The 20,003-nt window shown below is 39.1% G+C and overlaps 1 protein-coding gene across 7 annotated transcripts in view; it reads left to right on the top strand.

The window, feature by feature from the left end:
* TNFRSF19 (TNF receptor superfamily member 19) overlaps positions 1-20,003 on the top strand; it is a 52,870-nt gene that overhangs the window by 8,438 nt on the left and 24,429 nt on the right. For all 7 annotated transcript variants that reach the window (XM_081197988.1, XM_081197991.1, XM_081197993.1 and 4 more), the window contains 4 exons: positions 9,496-9,594; positions 12,234-12,344; positions 17,435-17,613; positions 19,408-19,493. In XM_081197988.1, the coding sequence (XP_081054114.1) occupies positions 9,529-9,594; positions 12,234-12,344; positions 17,435-17,613; positions 19,408-19,493 (442 nt within the window). In that variant the 5' untranslated portion in view covers positions 9,496-9,528. The remainder of the gene's footprint in view (positions 1-9,495; positions 9,595-12,233; positions 12,345-17,434; positions 17,614-19,407; positions 19,494-20,003) is intronic.

The raw sequence follows: 20,003 nt of genomic DNA, 5'->3' as shown, positions 1-20,003 counted from the left end.
AGTAAAAGCCTTGTTTGTGATGGCGCCCTGACTTGAGAAGTCCCCTCCCTAGGGATGTTTCCTTAGTTATACTTGACTTCCTCCTCTTATTATGAACTTTTAATTTCCGACAATGTTTTTATATGGCTTTGCTATTGTAGTGCTATGGCCTTACTATTGTTCTGCTGCGTGGTTTTGTTTTTGGGGATGTGTTAATGTTTAACCCCAACCCCCCTCAGCAATCTGTAATTGTAAGATGCTCTGTGGGTTCTTATGCCCCCACCTTTCAGTTATATGTGGGTACAATCCTGTGTGTGTTTTCTTGGTATTAAGTATCAATGTGCCCAGTGGGGCTTGCTTCCGGATAAGGATTTCAGTGTGTAGCTCTTAAATAGTTGAAACCCTGGTGTGTCAATGGAGTTTGCTGGTGCTGCCTGCTGAATTCTCACTTAAAGTTGCTCTCTTTCCAGTCAAGAGACTCTGAGTGGAATTGTCCTTTCTTCTTTTTACTATGCTATGTGTCTCTTCTGCCCGTAACAAACAAGCCTAAAGAGGAAAATATAAATTGTACTTACAGAATTATACCCACTCAAACAAAGGCTGTCAATTCACAGATGAAAAGGCAGGTCTTAAATACAGAATATTGGAGTATGGGTATAACTATGCTATCAAACAAGATAGATGCTTAAGAACAGATAACTTCAGAACTTTAATTTAAACCCAAATGCCTGGATGGAGACCAGAAGTGGCAAAATTACTTCAGGCAGGTTCAGATACATGAAGCATTATTTGGCTTTCCAAATGGGACAATGTTGCAACCAGATAGCAGCTAGCCCTCAAATAGTGCAAATTAGCAAAATTGTGTCGAGGGGTAACAACAACCGATCCAGTTGGAGATTTTGTAGCACATAAAGCCTCCCAAACAGGTGGCTTCAAATCGGGCAGTCTCTCCCATGCCAGATGTCCACTGGGAATGGTGTTGGTGGATGCGGAGAAGACCTTTAACTTAGTGGAATAGAGAGACCAGGAATATATGCCTGTACAGAATAAATTTTACCAAAACTTCCATAGGTATGGTATACCCAGAGCTATGGCGATGGCAACAACAAACCCATGGTTTGAGCTTAACAAAGATAACAGACATGGGTGCCTTCTGTTCCTCTGCCCTGTGCCTTAAATTGAAGGGTTCAAAATAGTTGACATTTAAAATAAGCTCAAATATGCACATAGATGTTGCTGATATACATGTGCAACCTCCCTTACTTTGAATGTAGAATTTGACAAATTCAAAAGTATCTCTAATTATAAAGTAGCCTTTAGTAAATCAGCAGTAATAAATGTTACTACTTCAAAAGTAAGAAAGAATTGTTTGAATATAATAACAAAAGAAGAGCTTGCTGGATCAGGCCAATGCGCTAGGTTTATACCTTATTTCGTGGTATAATAAATCATGATAACAGCTGGGAGTGTATGTTAACTGGCAAGAACTTTACCAGTTGAACTGTAGCCCATTATACACTATGTCAGAAAGGGATTTGAAGCACTGGCCTTTGAAAAAAAAAATCTGCTGGCATGGATTGTACCTAATAGTAAGTACACGTGTTGCCAAGGCTGCTGAGTTTTTTCCCTTGCCCTTAAGTTGTCAGGAAAAGCCTTAACAAAGTAGTAGTGCTTGGTTAGCTATTTTGTCTGTGCTGGTAAAAAAAATAAATCAGACTACATAGAAGTAAGTTCAAAAGGTCTGTGGGTGTGTGGGATCTTGATGTTCCTTTTTTTGCTTAATATGCTGCTTGGCATTACTCTTAATTGCAGATTTATTAGAAGTTGATTCAACAATCTGCAGTTGACTCTTTGCCTTTGGATGTGTTGGTGTGGTTAGGGAGAAAAGACAGACCTCATATTTGCCAAGTCACCCATTAATTTACCTTTCATTTCTGGAATGGGTTCTCATATTTAACCTAGTTTATTGGAATTTGGAAATATGGGGGAGTAATTCATTAACTACCTAAAAAACTTTATTTGTTCAAAAGACCTTTATACTTTTTAGCATAACAAAAAGAGGAGCAGAAGTCTTTTGCCAATCTATCAATATAACCCATTAATATATTTTTCATGTGACCCCATATCAGAGCTCAGGCTACTTGAGATCTACCATCCCAAAGTGCAGGAAACATGTGGTAGGGTAGACATGTTCTTCCAGATGTGCTGGGAATGTTTTTTTAAAAATGGGATTTAGAATTGGCAAAATGGGAAAATTTTGAAGTCTGTTGTTTATAAAGAGTGTAGATTCATGCAATTCTATATTATTGACACTGGCCATCTTCTGCACTTGCATTGTTGTTGTTGTTTAGCCGTCTTATGGTATTCTTCTCCCCCCCCCCCCGTGGTGCTCAAATAGTATGGATAAGTGGAGGTTCTAATCTTTTCTCAAACATAAGGATTGCCTGGGGAAAGTGTGAGAGGTTTATCAAAAGCTTATGTGTCAAGGAGGCCAGGACTCAATAGTCAAGTATCTTTTTATTATACATTGTTCCTCTTCTCTTTGCATGTGAAATCTAAAGAAAATACATTGGTGATATGAATGTAGAAGCCTTTATTGATGTCAAGTTTGTGCAACTAGGTTTATAAGTTGAGCAGGCTGGGGGAAGCAGATAGGAGGTGCTGAGTGGGATAGATTAATGCTTTATTGATTTATTACACGTTGTATTTTGCTAATTGCAGAAGCTAATCTCCATGACATCTGTTTATATTTTCTTGTAGCTACATAAATACGTATTATGTTATCCACCTGAGCTGTTTGTGTTGTGTTGTGTTGTGTTGTCTGGCTTATTAGATCCATAGTGTTTTCCTTGTGTTAACTGTATGTAATTGACATAAATACAAAATATATTTGCTGTAAAGTAAGATCAGGAAATGCATACAGTGAAATTATACCAAACTACCACACATGAATACCTGAAATTAGATGACAGCAGGAACATTTTAGAGTGACAGTACAGTAATTTCAACCATTTCAATTTATGATTTCAGTGTAGCTAAGCCTATCCAGAACACTAATCAAGAAACAGTACAGCCATAACAAACTTCCAATACATTTGAAGTTGCTCATATTTACTGTTTCCTCAACAGTGAAACCTATTCCCTGTTATTTAGCCCAGGGTTTTCAGAACTAGGGGGACTTTAAAAAAATTATTTTGTGATATGGTATAAGGGTCTAATCAATAATAATAATAAATTGCAATCCCACTGAGGATGCCAAAGAGTTTGGGCATCCCTAAAATAGCTCTTTCTTGAGATCTAAACCACTGAGCCTAGGGCTTGCCAATCGGAAGGTCAGCAGTTCGAATCCCCGCGACGGGGTGAGTTCCCATTGCTCGGTCCCAGCTCCTGTCAACCTAGCAGTTCGAAAGCATGTCAAAGTGCAAGTAAATATGTACCACTCTGGTGGGAAGGTAAATGGCATTTCTGTGCACTGCTCTGGTTTCGCCAGAAGCAGCTTACTCATGCTGGCCACATGACCTGGAAAAACTGTCTGCAGACAAATGTCGGCTCCCTTGGCCAGTAAAGCGAGATGCATGCCGCAACCCCAGAGTCATTCACGACTGAACTTAACTGTCAGGTCCTTAAAGGTCCTTTACCTTTTCCTTTTTATCCTAGCTATTATGCACTGCTTAAACTTGGGGTGGAGTGGGGGTTTTGCATCCCCATCTGTTCATTTAGAACTCCTGGGTAGCCTGAGGACAATGCTAAGTGGAAAAACAGACTCTTCTCTTCTCCCAAATCTGATTCTCCAAATAAGATTTCAGACTCCTACAGATGCTTTTGATTTTAAGAAATTAGGGTTGGCATACACACAACTTATATGAAAGCTATATTTTAAGCTTAGTTGCTGCTTTTGAAACTACTTACCCCTGAATGTTCTTATATATCTATCACACCAACTTGGTGAGGTAGGTAAGGCTGAGAGACTGTGACTGGCCCAAGTCAGTTTCACGGCTTAGGGGTTTGAGCCCTGATTTCCCCTGTCCTGTCCAATAGTCTAAGCACTGCACCACTTACAAATAGAAATGCAGTAATAGTAAAGCAACAAAGAGTAGTTAGCTTGAATAGTTAGTCGTATTATTTTTACTTATTTATTGCATTTATACCCCACCTTTTATCCAAGGAGCTCAAGGTAGAGTACATAGTTCTGCCCATTCTTTAATCCCATCAAACCAGGTGAGGGTAGCTGATGGATCTCAAACCCTTGGTGAGTTAGGGACTTCTCCTGTTTATGAAGACAGTCTCTGGCAGATTGAGCAGACAAGCCCAATAGTGGGTCCAATGGTCAATAAGGTGGTTTCTGCACTTTCTGTAGAGGGAAGTGAGGGGCAGATGGGGTTTGTCACCCTGGGAAGGTAGCCCATCTAGGAGAAGGAAAACAATGATCCTAAACCTTGCAGGATAACTTCAGAAGAACAAAAGGCTAAGAAGTAAACCCTACACAAATCTGGAGTGGAGTCCCTAAGATGGTTGGATGGTGCCTCCTTCCAGCAACTCCTGCAGCCAAGCTGGTGCCAAATGTATTGCTCTGCTTTCCTTTGGACCACATCAGCGAGGCAGGGGAGGAGGTGTCTTGTCGCCAATCCAGGACTTCCATACATACTGCCCAGGCTTGTGCTCTGGGAAGGTCACTTCAGTGCTGCTAACACAGTTTGACTTCATCCCTGGAGGCATACTCCATTGTCTATTGAGATAGATGGATGCCAACAACCCTGTGAAGTAGGTTAGCCTGACAGGCAGTGACTGTTCCAAGGTCACTCAGTGAGCTTCATGGTTGAGTGGGGTTTTGAATCCTGGTCTCCCTGGTCTTAGACCAATAAGACCAGGGGGAGATGAATAGAGGCAGGGGGATTGAACATGTCAACTTAATACTACCACCCTCTACACTGCTCTCTCTCTTTGTCTTCCCTACCCAGTTACCAAAAAGAAACTTAGTTTGTAAGACAGCAAACTATATGTGACATACCTGGGACAAAGTTCCATTGAACTTGTGGGGCTTGTGAATGTATTGCATAGGACTGCACTGTTAGTTCCTTGAGGAAGAGACCTGTCTTTCCTTCAACTTTGAAAAGTACTATGCATGTTGACAGCGCTATGAAAATAATTATAAAAACCTTACAGCCTATTTGTTTGCCTATTAATTTTCTGCATGCACTACAAACAGAATATAGCATAAGAAGTCTGAGGTTTTTGAATATTTCAAGCTTTATAAGATATTTTATCTCTAACTTAAGCTGATCTTTTTTCTTTGTCATGTTATTATTATTTATTGAATTTATATCCCGCCCTATACCGGAGGTCTCGGGGCAGTTCACATCCTGTGTTCATACTGTTAGTAATATGGGCTGTACAAAGTTTTCAAAATACTTAGTGACCATTTTTTCTAAAGCAATGTAATGGAATAACAGTTTTTAGTTATTCTAAACCATACAGAATGAAAATGAGAAATAGAGGTCCAACTTCATGGAGTCTGACTGGATGAAACAATAGGTGTTGTAGTTTTAAACTGTTGCATGTTTACATATGGAAAAACAAAATATAATGCTGCCCACCACAACATGCAGACTGATGTATGTTTTGGAACTTGGTTTAAAAGTTATGAAGGATTATGTATCCCAGATATATAGCTACATTCACATTAAAATTATTCTCTTGTTATACTTAAAACAAACTTGGGAGATACTTCTCTTTAGGCATCCATGTGCTTATATTGCTGGCTGCTATCAGATGTGGATGGGGACAGATCACAGCTTAAGTTAGGATTTGGACAATTTAGCAGAAACATTCATTTCCTTTGCAAAACAGTATTTTCTAATGAATGTTTTATGTTGATGTGGCTATCCCTTGGTAGGAGAAAAAGTTTTTATATTGTTAATTAAAACTCATTATTAATATTAATAAGTAGAAACAAAATGTCTATATTAGTTGGATTTGGGATACAACATTTCTGGACATATTTTGCTCTCTGTATACACAGGAAAAGGATAGACTGAATGGCTTGTGTCCAACTGACATCAGTACAGTGCCACTTGATAGCAGTAGAGAACAAATTTGCCCAATAGCAGCCTATTATTAAGTGCAGTAATGTCTGTTTTTAAACCAGAAATGTTTGAACTGGAGACAGAAACAGGAAACACGCAGTTGGCACAGTTTCATTCCTTTCAAGACTTGCTTCCAGGCAAGTCAGTCAGTTATTTGTATGTTCCAGTCCTTTTATTTTTTAATCTAATTTTCTTTGTGAAAAGCACTATGTTATTGCTGCATATTCCAATTCAGGGATCATACTGCATGCTACATTGAATACTCTTCCTACGTATATTAGCTGAGCCGTCTCCTGAGATGTTTCTGTGAATTGAAAAGTGCCTATAAAACTTGTGTGATTAGAAAGTTCAGACATATCTGCTGTAAAGTACTGAAGAGAATTTGCAACTTTTGAGGCTAAATGAGTTCTCTGAAATTTAATATCCAGATGTTCTCAGACTTCTTTTTGGAAGTTCCAGCAGTTGTAAACTTCAACTCAGAGCCTTTTGATTAATTGCTCTATTTTGGAGGCTGAGTAATTCTTCAATATATAGATGAGGCAACCGGCTTAGAGTTCACAGCAAGATGAGCAGATGTACTAGGCTAGTAGTAGAATTATGCGATGTGAAATGTTTGGCTTTTGAAGTGTACGACTTAGTTTCTGCATGTGAAATTCCTGACACTGGTATTGGGTTTGGCAATGTTCATAGGAAAATGTTATATTTGCTATTCAATATAAAAATACTCAAAGAATTGCATAAGGAAAGAATATCTCTGTAGAAAGCTTCATAAAATAATATAAAATAATATGTACACATATTTTTTTGTATTATTTTGCTGGCATTTGTTAACCAGAGATAATTGGGTACAGAGGCAAATTTTAATTTTATTATATTTAGATCCTTCCCTTAGTTATTGATTGGAAAAACTTAGAGCAGATAGAACAAAAAGTACAAATGTGTCAAAGCAGGCCAGTGGAAGGAGCCTTTCTGTCTGTCCCACTACCTGAGAAGTGACTAGCCAATTGGGAGGGGCACTGTGGATCAGCAATGGAATGAGTCTTTTTCAGGTAAATACAGTAAGACTCATTCCATTATCTTAGCATGATTATTGTTTCTTAAATTTATACCCTATCCTTTCTGCTCTCCAGAAAGTACCTGATAGAATACTTGCTATGATGTTTTTTCTATACTAGTTTAATTTCTGATTCTTTTAATATATTATTTGTTAGTCCAAGCCTTTGGATGGGATCAGATAATAACTGACAGTTATAACTGCAAATGGGCACCAAAAAGTTGGTTACCTCTTGTTCTGTTGTACAGTTTTATTATCATAGTATTGCCATATATCACAATTGTTCCTATTTAGTTTAGTTTATCATTACCAGCTTTTGAAATTTCAAATACCATAATTAAGCATATAAGTTGTAAGCATGCATCACCAGCGTGCTGTGCTTTGAGGATTTTATGAAAGGCCTCTTGAAACTGGAAACCTAGAAAAAAAGGAGTGCACTTGGACATTATAATAGTGATTTGTTTTATTTTGCATTACAGTCTGCCAGTTGCCTTGTTACCAACAGTAACATTAATTGTCATCTAGCCCTTGGGATCAGCAGACCCAGAAATCAAGCACATAATCATGTGAGCTGTGCACATAGCTCTTCAGGCACAAATGAGATGAAGATTTTTTTTAGAAGGCCTTGTGGGGGCTATTTTGCACACCTGAAGTTATATGCACTTGTGGTTGAGTCATTGGAAGTGACTGCTGCAGCTCACCTTGAACCCAAGAGCCCTAAGTCTGAGAGTGAGGAAGAGATAAGTGACTGAAGAATGGAATGGGTACCTAGTATTCAGACATTATTTATATGGCTGCTCTTTTTCAGCCTTAGATATAGATATATAAAAGTAATATATCTGGATCATAATAAAAAGCTGGCATACCCAGCTTTTAAAGTGTATGACCCATTATATATAAGAAAAGCTGTATCAAATTTGTTGTCCCCTCCTTTGCTTCTTCCCACATAGTTTTTGCAGCACCAAAATGACCTACCCAGGGCGCAAGCTAAGACAGTGTGTATGGAGGGCCAGGGCTGCCCAGATGACAAGACCCGCTCCTTTTTGCTCACCAACCTCACCTATTCCTCTTTTGTTGTTGTTTAGTCGTTGAGTCGTGTCCGACTCTTCGTGACCCCATGGACCAGAGCACGCCAGGCACTTCTGTCCTCCACTGCCTCCCGCAGTTTAGTCAAACTCATGCTGGTAGCTTCGAGAACACTATCCAACCATCTCGTCCTCTGTCGTCCCCTTCTCCTTGTGCCCTCCATCTTTCCCAACATCAGGATCTTTTCCAGGGAGTCTTCTCTTCTCATGAGGTGGCCAAAGTATTGGAGTCTCAGCTTCAGGATCTGTCCTTCCTCTTTACACCTTGGCAAAAAAAACCACAAAAAAAAAAACACCTTAGCTCTTGCCATTGCTTGCCTTAGCCACTTGCTTGCACATAGCTCCCTTTCTCTTCTTTCCTCATCCTTCTAATTTTGTCTTGGCTGCTTGCCCATCCATATCTCCATCCTCCAGATCCCTCCTCCTCACCTTGCCTAGATCACCCTCCTGCTCACATTTCCTGGGTCTTTATCTCTGTCCTTTGGATCCTCCCATCCACCAGCTCAGTAGCTCAGCACACTGTCATTTGCAGTGCCACTTGTCTGTGTAGCCAAACTGCAATGTGACAACATCCTTAAGATTTTATATATTAGAGAGATTTGCGTGCCAGTCTAGCCAAATGCTGGCTCAATGAGTTGCTTCCCAAACCAAGTGCATGTGTGGGCCTTTAGCTATGTTCCTTGTGCATCAGGCAGATTTTCTATCTAAGTTTATGTCCAACATACCGTAGGTTTTCAGATTAGAATTGGGGTTCTAAATCAGGAAAGAGAAAGGTTCTGTGCTGAGTTTGGTTCAAGTTTATGTTTGGCTTGATTCTTAGCTCCAAACAAACTCTCTTGTTCATTGCCAGTAGAGATTTACTTTTGATGAGCCAGTGGCTGTGACTGGATTATTGGAGACTTTGCTACAGTTCAGAGTTGCAGTAACTTAAATAGTAATGCTGATTAGGATGTACCACTTTGGATCCCAGGTGAGAGTGAACAAATGACTGAATGTTCCTTTGTACGAAAACATTTACTGCATGTAGAAAACTATATTGGAGGGCAGGGAGAATGCTAGGCTAAAAACCCTTCATTCTGTCATTTAGTATATATGTGGAGGAATGTATTTCTTTATGGAGCACGTGGAAGACTAAAGCAGCACAGCCCAAACAGTTCTGTAAGGACTAGGTCAGATTTTCAGGAGTTACCAGTTTTCCCATATGTGATTACTCACCATTGTGCAGGCCTCAAACCTAGATGCAACACTGCTAGTTCATCCACCCTGAAATTTTAAAATTATTTTCTTTTTTCAGATTTAGTTCTTCATCAAAGGAAAGACTTCAGAAATGGATACAAAAAGGTCACAGTGGCATTCTAGCATGCTGAAGTTGCTGATACTTCTAATATGTTTTGTAAGTAGACAATTTCTTGATGTGTGCTGTGAATTTATGCTCCAGTGGGTTGCACAAGTGGTGGTAGTAGATGACTCCCTACTGAGGGAATCAGAGACAACAGTGTTCAGAAGTAACAAGATGTCCTGGGAGGTTTGCTGTCTTCCAGGTGCATAGATTTACAGTGTGACGGAGTTGTCAAATTTTATAAACCCCACTGACCACAACCCTTCTGATTTGTGTGGGTACGAACAATACTGCCAGACACAGCCTTTGACATATAGCATGGGGTATGAAACTCTGGGCAGGAAGTTGAAGAGCCTTGGGGCAAAGGTGGCTTTTTGAACACTTTCCTGATGACATTTGTGGCCTAGGAAGAGAGAGGAAAATACTCAAAGTAAACCACTGGCTGCGCAAGTGGCGTTGTCAGGAAAAGTTTGGCTTCTTGGACTATGATCTCCTCTGTTTTGAGGAAGGACATCTGGCAAGATATGGGTTGCACCTCACAGCGGTTGGCAAGAATATATTTGCTTAAGAGTCTTGCAAACCTGATCAGGAGAACTTTAAACTAAATCCTTATGGGGTGGGAGACAATTTTACAAATAGCAGGGGAACACCTGGTATTGGGTATAATAGCTTCATTGATGCATAGGTAACTGAGGTGGTGGTCCAGAAACTGCTTAAAAGACAAGAAACTACAAGATGGAAGCAGCTGGAGGGATTGACTCATGATTTCAGTTATTCCTATACTAATGCTCACTATATGGGAAACAAACAAGACAAATTTGAGCTCTTAAAACAGGATGGCAAATATGACCTAATAGGCATTATTGAAATCTGGTGGGAAGAGACTGATGACTGGAATGTAGAAACTGAAGCATATAGCCTGTTCAAAAGGAATAAACCAAACAAGAAAGGAGGAGGAGTAGCATTGTATGTAAAGGATGTATGCACTTGTGAAGAGATCCATGATCTGGAAGATGGAGGGCAGATAGAAATTATATGGGTAATAATTGTTGTAGAGGCAAGCAACAGTTACCTTAGTGTCTGCTATAGACAGCCAAGCAAGACTGAAGACTAAAGACTTGGATGCCTTCCTAGAGTAGATTACCAAACATTCAACAAAGAGATACACAGTAGTCATGGGAGACTTACACTTCTCTGATATTTGTTGGAACTCAAAACTCCACCAAGAATGTACGATCCAACAAATTCCAACAAATTCCTCCATTGCTTTCTGACAAGTTTATTTCCCAGAAAATGGAAGAAGCAACATGAGGATCATCTATCTTGAACATGGTCCTCACCAACAGGGAGGAACTGATCAACAGTGTGGAAATACTGGGAAGCTTGAGAGGAAGTGTTCATGTCCTCTTGGAAGATATTGGAGATATTTTTTCTTAGTAATCAGTGGCAATTGCAGAATAACTGGCCAGAACAAGCATCCCTAATCGTTGGCCATGCTGGTTGGGGCTGTTGTATAAAACATCTGAAGGTCAACAGGTTGGGAAGGCTCTATAAGATTATTGATAAAATTCAGCTGATTAAGATATTGTGAATTAGCCCAAAGCAGTTCATGAATGTGGTGTTGTTACAAGCTTAGTTAAGGTTAGCAAACCTCTAGCTCATACTGGCAGAATAACAATACTTAGAAGTCACCACCCACGCTCTTGAATAATAATGAAGTAATATTGAAAATTATGTGTATTTGTCTCACAAATGTGTGTAGAACTTAAACACATAGTTAATTTAAGTACCACTGATTTTAAATGGCAGTTTTGTGTGTAAGGCTGTAATTCTAAATAGATTTCTCTGTGAGCAAGCCTTAGTGAATACAGTGAGTAAGCCTTAGTGAATACAGTGAGACTTATTTCTGACTAAATACCTATTTTGCACAATTTCAAATACTAAGTTGTAGCATATTATTTTTGTTTTAGTGATTTTTAAAGATTTTTGTAATTTTAGTTTACGTAGTTTGTCGATAGAATTTTGATATTTGTATACTTAAAAAAATTAGTTTAAGGATTCCCTAGCTATGCCTAATAGATCCAACTTGCTTCAGTGAGGAGTGGTGCATTTCTGTTAATAGCTTCTACTTCCAGGAAAACACTTCAAAAATACAAATGTTAACTATATTTTAAGGTACCACAGATGCATATCACCAATTTGACTTTGCTTCTAAACCAATTTAATTAGATAGATAAAAGTTACAACTATTTCAGTTACATGTCTTAATGATAAAATGAATCTAAGCACATATGTTGCATCAGAAATTTGCTTTCAAAGATTTTACCTACTGGAGGTGATTAGGATAAAGCATAGGTTTATCCACCAGTAAAGAGAGCTCCAATACTGTAAGGCTACTGTTTCAACCAGCAAGATTGGAAGCTACTGCCAATGGTCCTCTCACTGACTATAGCCTGCAAAAAGGCCTGAAATGGAGTGTTTCAGGGTGGGGTGCCAGAGGCTCTGGATCCTAAGAAGGGCCACATGCCAAATGTTCAATGGCATTTACCTGATCCTCATACAGGACTGCAGCCAGGGAGTGCAATCTCAATACCTTGAAAGCACCAGGAAGGAGGAGCAAAACATGTAGGATTACACCAATAGAAACAGATTAACTGAAGCACTATTAATTAATTTTATATTTTCATTTTTAGACAAACACTGTAATTTGTGAAACTGGAGACTGTAGAGAGCAAGAGTTCAGGGATCATGATGGAAACTGTATGCTATGCAAACAATGTGGACCTGGCATGGAACTGTCTAAGGTATGCATGTATATTCACATTCTCTAAACCATTTTTTCTTTTGATCCTATGTTTCCCAGTTATTGAGATTAACTTGAGTTTTATGTATTGAGTCACTGAGGGTTGTGAAATGGCACTTAGAAATGACAAGCAAGTGTTTTGTTAAAAATATTTAGATTCCCAGTATTAAGAACTTAAGAACAGTTCTGCTAGGTTAGACCCAAAGGCCCATCTAATCCAGCATTGCTTTCCCATAGAGGCCTACCAGATGTCTATGGGAAGCCCACAAAGATGACATGTGCACAATAGCACCCTCACATTTGTGTTCCACAGCAGTTGGTATTCACAGCAACCAATATTCTGTGATACACTTTGGCAGAGTCATAGTTATGAGGCTATTCATAACTTTTAGGCCATTCCTTTATATACAAAAACGTGATTAGATTCTTAGCCATATTTGGTTCTGGAGTAAAAATGTTAAAACAGAATCTTTGTGGTTTCTGCTTTCTTTGAACTGATTTTCTCAGAGCATCCACAAGCTTAAAATTTAGTAGGAGATTTTATTCTTAAAGAACATTACACCCTTTTTTTCACTGCTTTTAGTTAAATGAAAAGCTGTGCATCTTATGAGTGTCATAAATAACATTTAATACTGCTACTATGTGCTTTTTGCCACTTGGAGGAGCAGAAAGTATTTTCATGCTATGGAGTGGTTGTATTTGCATGTAAAGCTAAATTATTATTTGTTGTGACTTGCTTGAACATCTGAACCCACTCCAGGCAGCTTGCTGTTAACAACAAACCAAGAAGTGAATCCATGGTTTGTTGTTAGCTTACAAATTGTGTCTTTTTAAAACTAAAGTTTAGGGTTGTGGTCAAACCCAGTGGATTTTTCTTAACCATGGTTGGTTTGCCTAATTTGAGCTCAACAATAACAAATCCAAATGTGGATGAATTCTGGTAATAGTCCTTTAGACAAGAAGTTTCCCATAGAAAGCAGTGTACACTGAGAGTTCAGGAGAGTTGAGATATTCTGGTGGTGACTCAGATTAGATTTATTTAGGGTTGTCTAACCATCTTTTGTGAAAGCCTCTCCCTTGGTTAACTGCTTCTTTTCATCTTTTATCTTTAGATAGATGGTAAATATTAGCTCTTCAGTTTCTGACACCTTAGAGCAACGTTGCTCATTAAAATCTTACCTGATTTTTGTCCGACAACTTATGATACTTAGATTTCCAGGGGCAGAGTCTTCTCCTCCCATTTGCTTGGGTGGCCAAGTGCCTGTAAGTTTGGAAGCAAAACAGGACCACCCAAATATAAAGTCATTACTTCACACCTGCAGGCTATGGTGGAACTCATGGAATGGTGTCTTTCTGCTCTCCCTACTTCTTCAGAATAGATAACTATTGCTGTTTTACCTGCCCTTCCAATTTCTACCTTGTCTAATTTCCAAATCTCTCTACCATTGCATTATCCAGACTCCTGTGGTACACAACTGCCTCCATATTAAAGATCTCCAAAACCACATTTTATTTATACTTGCATGTGAACATGTATCTTACAGTGAATACACATGTAAGATACATGTTCACATGCAAGTATAAATCAAAACATTGGCTGTTCTTGTAACATACCTTCCCTTTCCTGCTGGGGCAGAACAGGAGTTTCATTCAGGCTGCAGCTTTCTCCTTTCTCAGCTGATTTGCTGCTCCTCTCCTCTCCTCTCCTATGGGCTCAGGTGGAAGCTCACTAGAGAACAGAGATTTGGGGAGGCAGACTGAGGAGGGGGCTGTTGTCTTGGTTCTCACAAGAAAAGACTTCTCATTCTCTGCCCAGCTTCCTTGCTGGAGCTTCTTCTGGGAAGATCACATTTGGGCCTTCATATTCTTATCATATCCCTCCCTTCTGCCAGCCCTCTGTGGCCTGGGATATTTTGGTAAGAGAGCAGCAGAAGATTGAGTCAGTGAGGCCGACTGACTTAAAGGTTATGCCTCTACTCCAGTTCTGTCACTCTGTTGGATTAATATATCTGAAAAGTCTTGGGGGGGCATGATAGCCCCAAGTAAAATACTCAAATGCTTAGGAATACACAGGGTTTTATGTTTTCTTTTACTTTGTCACATGAAGCACTGAGAAGGGGCAGAATGTGGTTGCAGAGAGAAAGGAATGGGGTGGCTCGCCCCACCCCTGCGTGGCTTCCTCTACTGCTGTCTCCAGTTGGTAGATGGCATATTCCAGGGTGGACCCTTGTCCCAGCAATGAAATGACTAGACCAAGCCCTGATAGAGAAGCCAGTAAAGTGGGGTAGGGAGAAGAGAGACAGGGCTGTTTGGGAGATGGGGGGTGAGGGAAGAAGAGGAAATAAACTTCACGTGTGTTTGTACTATTAACTCATGGCTATGGAATTCACTATACTTCCCCTTGTTCGATGGAGTCACTGTTAGCAGTACACTGTTAACAATACACAACTTGTATCTGTTGGTTCAAGAAAATACAGGTAAAAATTCCTGGCTGCCAAGATCTTAAGTTTGGGGCAAGTACTCTTTGATGAGAGAACCCTTAGCAGAGATTTAAAATCACAAAATATGCAACAAACTAAAGCGTGGAAATAAGGACTGTTAGACCTTTAAAATATGCCCTTGTGAGTTCCAAAACATCTCTCTACCCCCAGCATAGGAAAAGACCAGAGGCTTGGTAAGTTAAGAATTGGTTTACTTACAAACTGTCTAAAGGTCAGATTCATGTCCCTCCCACTGTTTTTAGCAGGCTTCATTTTGGGAGTGGTTGATGAAATGTGAGCTCTTGAAGAGCCATCAAGGTGGCAGCCACTGTTTTTGTTTCCCTCCCTTAATACAGTGCCTCTTTCTTAGTGATATGGAGGTTGGGGGAGGAATGGCAGCCACCAGCCTGACAGAACTTCAAGAGCGCCAGTGAGTGTTTTCTTAAACCCAAAAAATAATGCCCACTCAAAATACATTGTCTTTAATGCCTTGTCAAATATGCCTGTGAAATTTGAGGGGCCATTTGGGTTTAACCCTATTTAAAGCTCATTGCTTGCATCAGTCTGAAGGCTTATAGATAATTTCTAAATAAATTATTTTACTTTGTCCAATTCTCTGTCCATTAAATTAGATACACGTTGGATCATCTTGCTTGCTTTTAACATAGTAATCAGGAAACTGGTCTATTGAATGTGCTATTTAAAACATATCTTCCATATCTTTGGCAAGTCTTTCAAAGGAACTATTTTGAAGCAGTTACTGGATAACATTTTGTCCTTCAAAATTAGCTCTTTCAAACAATATGCTTTGCAACTCTAACTACAGTATGCACATTTCAGAATATGCTTTTTAAAAAGAAACAAATTACTTCATATAAAAATGCTGTGTTTTTAGTTTATCTAGTATTTAAGGGAAGGGTGTGGGAGAAGTGTGTTTCTAAAACTCTTGTTCCTGATATCACCCCTATACACTACCATTTGCCAGAACAATATAAATGCTGATATCCCTTGCAGTTTGTTTATGGAATATATTTGCAGTAATGCCATACTGGTGCTTATTATTATCAAAAAGGGACTACTATGAACATTGTAACCCACTCTTATGACTCTGAATAAGAATTTGATCTTAGTGATTTTTTTTTCAACAACAGGCATAACTTTAACCTCCCTAAAGCCAAATGAGAGAGTCTTTCAGCTGCTTCCTAAAGGCAAAGCTAATCATTTTGTCTAGCAGAGGGCTTTTGTAGAGTTAGCTTTTGCAAGAAAGACACCACTTGACTGGTTTTGGCAATAGAAAATTACAAGGAGGGAAAGGGTTTCCCAAAGAAATAGGAAAGTGTGGGATACACCTGCACTCCCTTTTTAGAGTGAGGACAACTGGAGAACTCAGTGACATCGCAGGACCATATCTGGTTGACTACATAGCACTTGATGTCATCATGCTTACTGTATGACTCCTAAACATTTGGTACCACACAGTGAAGAAACCAATTCATTTTAAATTTGCACTGAAACAGTAGCTGCAAACTGCCACAAAAATATGCAAGGAAGAGGGTAAGGTAAGGCTTTATCATGAGCACTCTAAAATAGCAACATGGTGGACTCCCACATAAACCTGCCTATGCACGGAGGTTATTTTCAGAAGCCCTCCCCAGCCATCTAAAATGAGTCAGGTGGTGGTGACTGGGGAGAAGGCCTTCATTGTGGCACCTTGATTAAATAATTCACTTCTCAGAGCGCTATAGGTAATGTATCCTCCACATCAGTCAAATACCCTTTTTATTTTCTCAAGAATTTTAACTTAATGGTATATTTTATGTTGCTGTTTTTATTCAGTTTTGCTTTACTATTTTATTAATATCATTGATGCTGTTTTATTGTATTATATCATTTGTGTGAACCACCTTGGAAATATTGAAGGAAGGTGCACACATTCCTTAAATAAAGTAATTTGCACTCCAATTTTGCTAAATAAATTACTATCATATTCTAGCTATTTTAAATACATAGCACCAGCTCCTCACTATGTTCTCAGTGTTGCTAATAAACATTGAAAACGTGTTAATATTGGTAGTTAATATTTGGGTTTTAAAAAATTGGATCCATGATGCCTTGTTTTTTAGTGAAAAGCAGAGTTTTGTACTTTCTTATAAAGATGAAAGATGCATATTTCAAACAGTTGCAAATGGTTATTTACTTTCTTAGTTTAGCTACTATCATTTGATATGCTTTTATTTTTCCTGTTTTGGTGTAAGTGTCTAAGAACTTAGAGCTTCTGCATTTTCACAAACCTAGCTTAATTAATAATGGACAGCTCAATAATTCCCATAAGCCTGTAATAATGTAGCTGTGGGAGACCATGGAGTCCTTTATCATTCAAATGCTTAGCCATTTCTCAAATAAAGTAGATGAATAAGTATTGCTTATAGAAGTAAGGGAGATTATTAGTAGTGGAAGACACATTTGAACTTGCTGAAAGGATTGCTTTTGTCTCTAGAAAGTCTTATTCTCGGAAATAATTACACTGAGTCTTTGCTTCATCCTTGCAATCTCCCTTTATTCACGCTTCTAAATTTCTGAATAGTGTGTTCTTGCTTGTTAATCCCTACAGGAATGCGGCTTTGGATATGGGGAGGATGCCCAGTGCATGACATGCAGACCAAACAGATTTAAGGAGGACAGGGGCTTTCAGAAGTGCAAACCATGTTTGGACTGCGCTCTAATAAATCGATTTCAGAAAGCCAATTGTTCTGCTACCAGCAATGCTGTTTGTGGAGACTGCTTGCCAGGGTGAGTTAAGGAATCATAAGGAAACTAGAAATAACTTGTCTGCAGGGTTAGTACAACACACTTCAGATTTAGAAAGCCCTACAATCTGAGACTTGGCTGGCTTTCCCATCATAGACTGATGACTCTACCTTTTTGTTTTGCTGATTATATCTTCAGGACTGATTTCATGTCCTTGATGAATACTTCAGTGCTTCAATGAGAAACATTACGTTATTCCAGCACTATGAAATCCATTGACCACATGTACAATAACCCCTCAAATTACGTATATTTAGCTTGTGCACATTCAGCTTTACACTTAACAAATAAATAGAGGGTGGGCATCCAGGAAAAAAAGACTTTGGCAATCCCACCTGCCATTGAACCCAATGTGTTTTGACTAGACACTATTTTGGCTTTAGGCACGATCCCCAGAACATAACCCAATGTAAATTGTAGGCTTACTGTATTCCACATGCTTTTCTGGTCATTTTAAAAAAGTTGTAAACATAATATCACTCTGACATGAAAAATTCTAATTTTCATGCTACCGTGCTTAAGCTAGTGCTGAAGAGTTGGTTTATTTCACAGCACAACACATAGAATTTTATCAGAAAGATGGCACTACCTCTAAAAAGGTAGAGATCTCTTTTATTTCAGTGACCACAGTTGTGGAACAAGAGCTTAAAATATTCTCATATATGGTTAAATATAAGACTTGGTCTTATATTTGCATATACACAAAACCATGGTTTAACACTATGTGGATGAGCCTCCATGAGCCCTTAAACAAAGTTTCAAACTCTGTTATTTATTCCTTTCCACTCCTGTTCCATGGCTAGAAGGACTTTTCCCAGGTTTGGTTTCAAAGAATCTCAGTTTAGCATTACTTTAAAAACATTAAATCATATACAGTGGTACCTTGGTTTGCATACGTCTTGGTTTGCATATGTTTTGGATTACAAACACGTCAAACCCGGAAGTGTATGTCCGTTTGCAACCTTTTTTTGGATTACAACCCTTTTTTTATTACACACAAAAAAAATTTGGAGGCCACATTAGCGAAAACATGCCTTGGGTTACAACCTGTTTGGGTTTACAAACGGACCTCCGTTTGGTTGTAAACCAAGGTACGACTGTAATGGTTAGTTGCTAAACAAGCAAACTTCAAACCATGAATTTATTAATATGGTTATTTAACTAACTATTTGCCATGAATCACGGTTCCCAGCTTATACATAACAGTTAGCCAAGATTCTTTGAATCGAAACTTGGTAGAAGTGCTCCTCCCAGCTGCATGGGAGGACAGATGGGAGAGTATGCTAGCCTAGTGCTTCACATGGTCTTATAGAGGCTCATCCACACAACACAGCAAACCATTGTTTATCATTATGTACAGACTGTTGTCGGGTGGGGGGGAATGGGCAGAAATTCCATACATAAGCTGTTTGGAATGTTGTACAGGTCCCCACACTCATCAGAACCTTTCTCAGAATGCTGCTCTTTGGTGATGTGGTCTTGGAAATTGACTGTTACTACTGTGAAACAAGTGATGGTGGGGAAATAGCTAAAAGGAAAGCTGGTTTCATTGCTCCCTTCCCCCTCCCATTAAGAACTTTAATATCTGTCCTTGGTATTAATAGACATTGGATTTTATCCTCTAACTTAGTCACTGATTTACTGCATGATCTCACCTTTTCCCAGAGCTGTTCTCTAGGTACACTCTTCCATATCTATGAAAGATGTCTGTATGTCCTGCTATTAAAATTTTGTAGACAACATGAGGAATGTGTGATCTGTTCCTCTGTCTTTCAGATTCTATAGAAAAACCAAGCTTGGGGGCTTTCAGGATATGGAATGTGTTCCTTGTGGTGACCCTCCACCTCCTTATGAACCTCACTGTAAGTGCTCCTGACAGTAAAATAGTATGATATTGAATTCAGGTTTGTTTGGGGGGTTTTTTGAACATGTACAGCTGAATTGAATTTGATAATTGAAACTGATATGTTGCCACAAATACCTCGCCTGGAAAAGCAAATGGCATATCACTAAAATAAAACTGCTTGATAATCCTAGCCTTTTAAAAGAGGCTGTCTAGCCTAGGCCCTGCTGATTTCCCAGTGCACTGTCCCAGGTTCTAACATGGGACAAACACTAGGCAGCCCTTCTCCAGGCAGACCTGGTACTCGAGAGCCTTGTCCCTTGCAGAATGAGGCGCAAGCTTCAGCCACAAATGGATGAATAGTGTACAAGCATGTTAACCAGTAATTGTTTCTCTGAGTGGTTTCCCAGCCCTTGTTCTTGTTGACCTTGGCTCCTCTTCACTTCTGAGCAGAACAATCCCAGATTTGAAGCTGAGCCTGGCTGTGGGGATAATCCTGGAGTTGTTTGTATGCCCTTGCTTCCTTGTG

This window comes from Podarcis bocagei, assembly GCF_964188305.1.
Source record: "Podarcis bocagei genome assembly, chromosome: 6".
NCBI lineage: Eukaryota > Metazoa > Chordata > Lepidosauria > Squamata > Lacertidae > Podarcis > Podarcis bocagei.
This window is presented reverse-complemented; position numbering and strand designations above follow the sequence as displayed.